The 10,124-nt window shown below is 36.7% G+C and overlaps 1 protein-coding gene across 1 annotated transcript; it reads right to left on the bottom strand.

Moving 5' to 3' along the window:
• Nucleotides 1–299: 299 nt before the first annotated feature.
• On the bottom strand, nucleotides 300–9,474 carry LOC135198516 (23 kDa integral membrane protein-like). Its single transcript, XM_064226170.1, has 5 exons — nucleotides 9,314–9,474; nucleotides 7,723–7,911; nucleotides 7,421–7,594; nucleotides 5,057–5,309; nucleotides 300–543 (listed from the first exon to the last, which is right to left on the bottom strand). The coding sequence occupies exons 1-4, from the start codon at nucleotides 9,449–9,451 to the stop codon at nucleotides 5,265–5,267; spliced, it is 546 nt and encodes a 181-aa protein (XP_064082240.1). The 5' UTR covers nucleotides 9,452–9,474; the 3' UTR covers nucleotides 300–543; nucleotides 5,057–5,264.
• Between the last annotated feature and the right edge of the window lie 650 nt (nucleotides 9,475–10,124).

The raw sequence follows: 10,124 nt of genomic DNA, 5'->3' as shown, positions 1-10,124 counted from the left end.
TTGTAAGTATTCAATAATAATAATAATAATAATAATAATAATAATAATAATAATAATTAATAATAATAATAATTACCCTGAAAAGTAATCTAGAAAAACTAGAGGCTGAAGTAGCTCCAGGACTCATGCAGAAGTGTGATCCTAGAAACGGCACACATAGTAAGAAAAGTGATGGACTCCTAAGGAGGCAGGATGCAACCCGAAACCCCACACTATAAATACCACCCAGTCGAATTGGAGGACTGTGAAAGAGCAAAAAAAAAAAAAAAAAAAAAAAAAAAGAATAATAATAATAATGATAATGTGGTACGTGTTTTTTATGTATATCTTGTCAGGCAAAAAGTCTTGTACATAATGAAACATATAAGGACAAATGAAATTGATTTTCTTGTATTAGCTATCAAGGACCGCTAGGGATCGAACCTCTGCCCAACCTCACGAGTGTCATTTGTAAGACAACACTGTCTTCACAGTCACCACCCTTCGGGTATGGTAGCTCTTCGGTTGCTGTGCCAGCCCACAAACGCAGCAAATGCTCACGAGCTGAAAGAGGAAGAAAAGTTAAAGTTAGTCGTCGCTGTTTTAATCTGTATAATGTATATATACGTGTCCTGTGTGTGAATACCTTTCGTTCATGTATACCTGAACATTATCTTATATTTCAATCTTCCTTCTGTACATTTTCAGATGGATACATTATTACTTTGAATAAAGTTTGGAGTTGTGTGTATGTATAGCGTGTGTGAATGATTTTAGTAGTGTTGTGAATATGACATTTTAATTGATCGCATAACTGTTCATTCGTATATATAAGGGAGACTCCTTTCTCGTTTCCAAGTCATTTGTTTCACACTTGTAACAGGGAAGTGTACCATCCCAGGTCATTTGCCTCACAGTGTAACAGGGAAGTGTACCGAGCCAAGTCATTTGTTTCACACGTGTGACAGGGAAATGTACCGTACCAAGTCATTTGTCTCTCTGTAACAGAAGTGTACCATCCCCAGTCATTTGCCTCACTCGTGTAACAGGGAAATGTACCGTACCAAGTCTTTGTTTCACACGTGTAACAGAGAAGTGTACCGTCCTAAGGCATTTGTCTCACACGTGTGATAGGATTCCCCTGACCTTTGATTCCAGATGTTGGGTTTGCCTAAGAATTCTACATCACTGTAATTGCTAAAAATCCCCGAAAGTGGGTAGTGCCGTCAGTGCACCTCATGAGGTACACTGCAGGCATTACTTAAGGTTCCTTGCAGCGTTCCTTCGGTCCCTAGCTGCAACCCCTTTCGTTCCTTTTATCGTACCTCCTTTCGTATTCTTGAAATTTCATCTTACTTTCCACCCTATCCTAACAATTGATTCATAGTGCAACTGCTTTGAGGTTTTCCTCCTGTTACACCTTTCAAGCTTTTTACTGTCTATTTCTTTGTCGGCGCTGAATGATCTCATAGGTACCAGTGTTTGGCCTTTGGCCTAAATTCTATGTTCGATTGCTAGAAATATTAATGAATATGAGAGACAGTTATTTGTGAGTAAGGCTGCCGTCGAGTATGTTTGTGATTTTGTGTTTGTATTGAATGGCCTTATCTGACCTGAGTGTTTGTTCATGGTAAATACTGTTGTAGACTGATTTTCTCCATCAATCAATTTCATTAAGATTGGTTTTGATGGTGCATTCTTTCGGCTTCAGTTAATTAGTTTTCAAGTTTAAGGATAATTCTGTGAGTTGGCTACCAATATAGAATTCAGACTTCCTGTTTGTTTTGTTTGTTTTCTAGTGGGTCATCCCCCCATCCTGAGAGATAAGCATAACCTTATTAAAACGTTTGTCAAGTGTTTGTTCATCTTGGAGGGTTAGATTATTGTGGAAAATATAAATTGGTTTGTTGCGTCATAGGTTGTGTTGTTGTAATGTCTGTAAAGCATTTGCACTCTCTTCCGATGTGGGCATATGAAGGTTAGCAAATTCTTTACTCCATTCAAAGTACTGCGTTAGCTGATTGAATTTAGGCTGTATGGAGAACCTTGTGGTAAGGGTTTCTTTCTTGCTTTCTTTCTTTCTTTGATGTTGTAGGTTTTGCCCATTGTGTAAATAAATGTTGAATATTATAACTATTAAATTTAACTATATAACGGAAAGTGCTGTTTCAGCTTAACTCTACGATACTGTAGCAAGCAATAAAAAAAAATCCTGCGCCGTCGAAGTCGACTCGGCCAAGGGCTGGTCATTTACAGTTTCAGCATATTTCATCCAGTATCTCATCTAGTATTGTTTGATCTTCCTTATGGCAACGCTGGTACACAAAGAAAGTATTGTCATCATATTATCGTCTGTGCACCACAGTTCCAAATGGTGGTGATATCTGGCAGTCTAGGCACACTGAGACATCATCCTGTGTGACGTCGTGGCTGGAATTAAATGCACAGGAGGGGGACTTGAGGAAATGCAACCGGATGCGACTCTCCTGCAATATTTCGGAAATACGAAGTGGGAAAATGCAACCTGGTGCCAATGCTCGGGCAGGATTTGGGTAACGTGAGGGCATGTGCACATATTGCACCTTAGGAATTTGCAGTGTCGTGGAGAAGAAGGACCCCTCAAAAACAATGGCCCTAGCACTATTTTAACTTTAGTTTTGGTGTCATGTGTAAACTGCACTGTTAATAAACAACGTTTTGGATAGTCAACGTTGCTGTGATCGAAGTCTCAAAATATGCCAATAAGTTCCACGTTATTCTGAGGAAGCTAATCAAATTAGAACTAAACCCTCTTTATTGGTGCAAGCAAACCAGGAAGGTACATGTGGGATAGAATAAGAAAGAAAATGATAGTGTGTGGCAAATGAAGCTAAAATAGAAGTAGAAAGATTTGAGCTAACCAAACTGCAGTTTTATATGACGTTGGTTTGTGTGATTCACTTTGAAAAGCTTTAGTTCACCGAGAGAGTTCCACGGTACATATAAGGAATGTTTCTGTATGCATTTGAAATCTTTTTGCTTGTGAGATCTGTCGGTATCCAGTGTCGAAATGATGTTGTTATCCCCGTCTCTTTGGCAAGTCTCTTTGGCCAGTCGCTGCAACCCTTTTCATTCCTTTTATTGTACCTCCGTTCATATTCGGTTTCTTCAGTCTTGGTTTTCACCCTCTCCGAACAAATGTTTCATGGTGCAAATGCGAGGGTTGCATCCTGTTACACCTTTCAAACATTTTTACTCTCAATTTCTCCTTCAGCACTGAATGACTTCGTAGGTCCCATCGCTTGTCTTTGGCCTATTTTTTTGTATTGTATTCCACTCCAAATTGTTGCTGTACCACTAGAAGGCGGCGGAATAGATAGCAACGGTCAAGATATTTGTCTTGGAGGTTGTGAGGTCAGAGATTTTTTTCTTGCCGATTTATCTTCCAAAAATTAAAAATCTTGTCTCGCTGTATCTTGCCTGAAGAGAAGGTGACGATATTTTTCTTGTTGGGGAAATGAATAGACATACTGCAATATACACGGTCCTTTCAGGCATGTAATTTTAATTTTCAATAACTTGTTCATTATAATTTAATGATATGGAGAAACAGAGGCTGCAAGGATTTCCAGATTTATGTAATCTGTATGTGTAATGGTAACAGGGTGAAAGGGTAATGTGGAAGAAGCGGAGTTGTAATTGTAGGTAGAGCAATTGTCATAATAGGAAAATTGTAAGCCTGTGGAGTTTCACGCGTTTCCTGGAAGTGCTTCTATATGTAAGTAGGCTTTGTGAAGCTGTAATCGTTTGCTGAACAGGCAATTCAGCCATGACTGACAAGAGGACTTCTGTTATGTTTTACTTCAGAGCCAGGGCCCATGCAAAGGGGGTGTTTGGGGAGGTTGCTACGTTCCGGGGGGTTGGGGTTGCGGGGGGGGGGGGGGGGGGGGGGGGGGGTAGGGGGGGTTACTACGTTCCCGGGGCCCGGCTGTCTGGGGGTCCCGTCACAGCAGCTTATTTATTCTAACTTATTTTTTTTAGAGCATAAACAAAATCAAAGGATGTAGGATGCTATAAGGGCCCATGATCCCCTAACGATTAAATTAATTTAACAGGTTGGTGTGGTGGTGTTTGTGTGTATTTTGTTGTGTGTGTGTGAAGAAGAGTTCAGGAGGGGCCCAGTTTCTATGCTATAATTCTTCTAAACCTTCCAGTCGTTTTGGGCTGGGCAAGGATGGGGCGCGAGAATTGCCATGTCCGTTCCCAATCAAATTTGTTTTTGTTAATGAATGCACTGCTAGTCTAAAACATGATAAAACATCCGTTTTTTATTTTCATTATCGAATATTAAGACCTCTTGGAATGTTTTAGTACCGGGGTCTGAAAGGGTGATGCTTAGGCCCTGTTTAGAGCCATCTTCTTTAGGAAAAAAACGAGGAAATCTTTATTTTCAGGATACTTAGCCACATATACACTTGCACCGAATTTATGTATAATATTAATGTATGTGTTTGTTTAGTTGGTAGTGATGAGTCATCATCTTTCTTAATTTAAGTCTTGTATCTAGGAAATATTGTTAACGCTGGAGTCTCAAAAATTAATTAGGTATGTGTACCGTAGATAAAATTACTTATGTTCACCTGTTACTTCAGGGAGGTAGTTTTAATACTGTTATGGCATGATGTTTCTGAATGTTATTGTGACCTTTACCTAAAAGTGGAAAGCTACACACTACGTATTTTACTGTGTATATGGTGATAATATATATATATATATATATATATCTATATATATATATGTGTGTGTGTGTGTGTGTGTGTGTGTGTGTATGTATATTATCTGTATATTAACATATATATATATATAAGTATATGTATATATATTTATATATATATATATATGTATATATTTATATATATACATATATGTATATATATAGATATATATATATATATATATATTGTGTATATATATAATATATATTATATCATTAATTAATGTATTATATCTATATATATATATATATATATATATGAAATGGTAGGTAAATGTCTCACATAATTCATGAAAAAAAAACAATTTTCCTAACATTTCTCACCTGTATAATGACAAATATGATGCACAAGATTCCAAGTAGCATCCCCACTTCGATCAGAACAGCGGTCACTACGTAGGAGCAGCCTTTGTCGAAGATGTGGTCTTCGTAACCTTCTTTGGAGAGGACATTCAGACCGCATCCAACCTCGTAATAGTCCTCCTGACAGCAGCTGTCGGGGACACTGTCGTTATTTGCTTGTCCAAAAGGGTTAGAGGGCCCAGTCGTTGTAGTCTCGAACTCCGCAACAACCAGCCTGTGGAGAAGGAACTGTGAAAAGGAACAGTTTCTCAATTGCTGAGTCCTTCCAGAGTTATATGCATTGTAAGCCTCTCCTTTTCCTTTTTTTTTGTCGTGTTACCTGCCTAAAGTGGCTTTTTGTTGTTCTGGGTTCTTTGCTAAACACCTAACATATTAGAAAAAAAAAACGCGATTTATTAGAAAAAAGCAATTTATCGATAGCTTAGCACTCCCAAAATTATTTGAAAACATTTGACTGAATTCTGATCTGTTTATTTTATTATATTTATTTATTTATTTATTTATTTTATTTATTTATTTTCATTTTTACTAGATCATTAAATCATTAAAGAGCTGAGTGGCAAAAGCTCGCACTTGTGGCTGAAATGAGAAAATAGTTTTATCTTGTGCATGCATGTATAAATATTTCAGTTTATTCCACATAGGAAAATGAAAATAGTATGTCTCAGAAAATGGACCTCTTCTTGGAGCTTTTAATAAACGCTCCAAGAAGAGGTCCATTGGAGGACGAAACTGTTAGGCATTTTCTGAGACATACCATTTTCATTTTCCTATGTGGAATACAACTGAATTACCTTATCTTCGTGCCTAAGAAGATTAACAGTACTATGTTTGAATATGTGTGTATATACGTATATGCACACATATATTTATGTGTATATTGCATGCAATCGCCGAAACGCTTATGCATACATGCAGATGACCACAGAAATAAATCTGATACTCTTGAAGATGTCTCAAGAACTAAAAACAAAATCGGTCAGGTTTAGGAGAGAGATAAGTAGGGAATTATATGTATATGGCGGTTACAACGAGGACCATAAAATGATCTGAAGCTAGTAACTACATCACAAAAGACTAAGTAAGAGCCAGAGGGTTTTCACCTTCTGGAGCCACCCTTTTAATAGGAAAAGAGAGTTTGGTGGATAGATATTTAGTACGGGAGATAATATCTCTAGGATTAATTTTATATAACGCAGTAGGTTTTCTGATTTGTACAAGCGAGGTGTTCATCAAACTCTTTTCAGTTTGCAGTTGCTTTGAAACGATATCATTACCAAGACACAATCTTCTGATCAGGTACGGGGTATGAAAAGACTCCACTAGATAGCACTACAGTTCTTTGAATGAAGTTCGTAGAACTTGCGTGAAGGCGGTTGCCTAAACAATAGGTTTTCAAGCCCTTAATAGAGGCCTATTAGTCTCTGTGTCTGAAGGGTATGGAGTTTTCTTACTCTGTGATGGACGTGAGTTGATAACAACTGTCATCAAGTCATTTCGTATGCTGTAGAGACAGTCTCATAGCTGTGTCTTTTTTGTACAAGACCAACAGTCAGCTTTTCGTGATGACACTCAGCCTGTCATAACGTTTTTGCCCTCTTGACAATACATCATTAGTTTGTCCGCACGTGTCAAAAGATAAGGTTTAGAAAGCACGATTTTGAGAGAAATGTATAAACAGTATATACATCTGTTCTTGTAACAAGTGGCGGATTTACTATAGCGTTCTCCATGTTTTAAGCGTGAGTAAATGAAAAAAAAGAGATGAACTTGGTCTGTACTGTTCAGGGGAAGGGTGACGATGATAACTGTCAATTGTGGTGTCGCAGTGGTTTTTTAACTTGCAAATTCCAAACTTTTATGTGATACTGATGATCAAACTATGTCTGTTTTGCATTTAATATTTGTCCTTTATGGTAAACAAAAAAAGCCCTTTAAGCTAGTAACAGGAAACTGACAAATGTTTTACATGCATCTGTATTGTGTGAAAATTAATATCCACAAACGAGACTGCGAGTTTCCTTAAAGATAATAGATGTGCAAGTTAATACTAGTAAATGATAAATTTCCTATTTTTTATGAGATTGATGTAGTAATATTGAGCTGTTGCTCTGTGTAACATTATGAGTGCTTACAATTGAAGTCAGCTGGACGCAATTTACATCCTTTTACTTGAAACGGACGATACTGAATATTACTATCAATTTCTTAAATTTATTCATTTATTTTGCAACACCAAGGTAGCAATTGGGTAATATTTGAATGGGAACCATAGGGAATAATGGTAAACAGCAACACGAATAAACAGAAAATTCTTCAGCATACCTCACTTTGAAATGAATCGATGTTCTCTTTTATTTCTGGGTGGTCGACTCCGTACTGACTGAAGGTGTCATCCATTTCAGTTTGAATGTGTTCCACTGGTACAGAAGCATTCACCATTATCAAGATACCCACAACCAGTTGAGCGATTACCAGTACACAGAGTAATCCTCCATACTATAAAGCACAGGTCATTAAAGAATTATTAGTGAAATCATTATTTACAGAATTTGGACTTATTAATAAAAATTTAATTATTATGACGCATGAATGGAAACCGTGTCAATACCAGTGAAGAAACTTACCACTTTCACTATCAGCATGTTTTCCTTGATGGCCCCACAACATCCTATGAAGCACAAGACGAGCATTGCTATCCCAATACTCATGGAAAAGATTGGCAGCGAGAAAGTGTCCCCAGCAAACATAAATCCAAAATCGTTCCCGTTCGACATAAAGATCGCCGCTGTGATGACAATGGCCAACCCAAGAACCTGGAATCATTTTAAACGATAGAGCGAAGGCTTTCTGAAAGATTTGAATATTAAAAAGCACAGAACAGAACGTAATTTTACCATCATTCAGTATGATTTTGATTGGCTTTGTCGTGGAAATTTGAAAGGTTTTGTTGAAGCTGAAATACATGAAGGTTGGTGTTCTCAATGATTGGCAGTTCTTTGTAGTCTCTCTATTATGTATGAGACGCTGTCAAATTTCTTTCAAGCTGTGCTCTTAAATATTTTCAATTACATTGCACTGGTTATATAACTTCTCTCAGAGTGAAAAGGCAATTGTGAAGTGATATGTTCTTGCAGACTTCGCTACACATCAAGAAATCCAGAAACTGAATGTTGTGAGCTGTTGATTATCTGGTGTAGTATAAACTACCAAACAAAAGGAAGACATGAAAAAAGGTTCGTAAAATAAAAATAAAAAATAAATAAATAAAATAAGATAGAAAACACTCTTGGATACAACGAATTGTACTTAAAACAGAGGATATGCAAACTATTCCATCCAGAAAAAATCTTACTGTGAATAGCGTTGAATAAATACTTCTCACATGATTTTAAAGAGGAAAAATACTGTGATTTTTGCAAGCATGCTGCTATAAAGTAGTCAGTTTTGGGTAAGAAATGACCAAACAGCATTGGTTATGGAAATGCGACCGACCTGAGATTAACCTCTCCATAATCGAAAATGTAATGGAGCTGTCAACATTAATTATTCTTCATTGAAAGTTCAAAAGAAAAAAATACAACTTTTTAAACTTTAGCGGTATATACACTTCTCAACCAAGTTCTTTTAGTGTCTAGCTTGATATACGATGTATAAAGCATTATTCTCATGCACAGCTTTTTTTTTTATTCAGTGGGTTCAGACCAAATCATTCAAAAGTGGAAAAAACCAGTGTAAATAAACAGTCCAGTCTGTTACCATAGGTAAGTGGAGGTCTACGTAGACACTAATTCATAATTCTCTCCAGGTTGTCTGCGCTTTGACAGAATTGGTCTTTGGGGGAAGTTATTGAGTGGACGCACTGAAGCCACTTACTTATTTTCTCAGTTAATTGGTAACTGAAAACAACCACTATTTAAGCTTTAAAAAAAACACTGCTGCCTTTGTATTATTCAGCTTAGCATGTAGGTATATATATATGTATATATATATATATATATATATATATATATATATATATATATATAATATATATTCTTTACGTGGCGATAAACACCATTTCATATTCGATTTCCATAATGATATCGTTCACATGAAGTAATTCGTTGTGCTCTTAGGAGATGCAATGCGCTTACTTTAATAGAATGCAAAATGCTTTGATGAATCTCTAGTACAACACACACACACACAGTTTGGAAATGTCCCCGCGGAACTTACTAAAACGATGAAGTTGACGAAGAACAAGGATATCTTCGTAAAAAACCCATCTTGGAAAACTTGTATTTGCAGATGAAGGTTTACCACTGTGCCCTGAGTAAGACAAGAAGACTCGACGTAATACGACACTTGGGCCATACTATGGATGAAACGATTCTCTGTCTCTTATCAGGAGAACGAGAAGCATTATCTTCGAATCGCAACTCTCCATCATGGTTGGAGATAGGTTATCGGCAAAGACAATGGTGAATTTATTATTATCATTAATTTATATGTATAATTTTTTATTTTTTATATATTTACTAGTAGTATTCATATGAATACATTTTGACTTTATTATTATTATTATTATTATTATTATTATTATTATTTTTTTTTTTTTTTTTTTTTTTTGCTTTATCACAGTCCTCCAATTCGACTGGGTGGTATTTATAGTGTGGGGTTCCGAGTTGCATCTGCCTCCTTAGGAGTCCATCACTTTTCTTACTATGTGTGCCGTTTCTAGGATCACACACTTCTGCATCAGTCCTGGAGCTACTTCAGCCTCTAGTTTCTCTAGATTCCTTTTCAGGGATTTGGATCGTGCCTAGTGCTCCTATAATTATGGGTACGATTTCCACTGGCATATCCCATATCCTTCTTATTTCTATTTTCAGATCTTGATACTTATCCATTTTTTCCCCTCTCTTTCTCTTCAACTCTGGTGTCCCATAGTATTGCAACATCAATGAGTGATACTTTCTTCTTGACTTTGTCAATCAAGTCACGTCTGGTCTGTTTGCACGTATCACCCTGTCCGTTCTGATACCAT

Source organism: Macrobrachium nipponense, chromosome 22 (genome assembly GCF_015104395.2).
Source record: "Macrobrachium nipponense isolate FS-2020 chromosome 22, ASM1510439v2, whole genome shotgun sequence".
Lineage (NCBI taxonomy): Eukaryota > Metazoa > Arthropoda > Malacostraca > Decapoda > Palaemonidae > Macrobrachium > Macrobrachium nipponense.
Note: the sequence above shows the minus strand (reverse complement) of the source record. Positions and strands in the feature narration are given on the sequence as shown.

Coding starts and splice junctions, on each gene's coding strand:
- LOC135198516 (XM_064226170.1), bottom strand. CDS start 9,451: ATGGCCCAAGTGTCGTATTACGTCGAGTCTTCTTGTCTTACTCAGGGC. Junction 7,912..9,313: donor TCGTCAACTTCATCGTTTTA/GTAAGTTCCGCG, acceptor AAATGATTCCAG/GTTCTTGGGTTGGCCATTGT. Junction 7,595..7,722: donor ACATGCTGATAGTGAAAGTG/GTAAGTTTCTTC, acceptor TGTGCTTTATAG/TATGGAGGATTACTCTGTGT.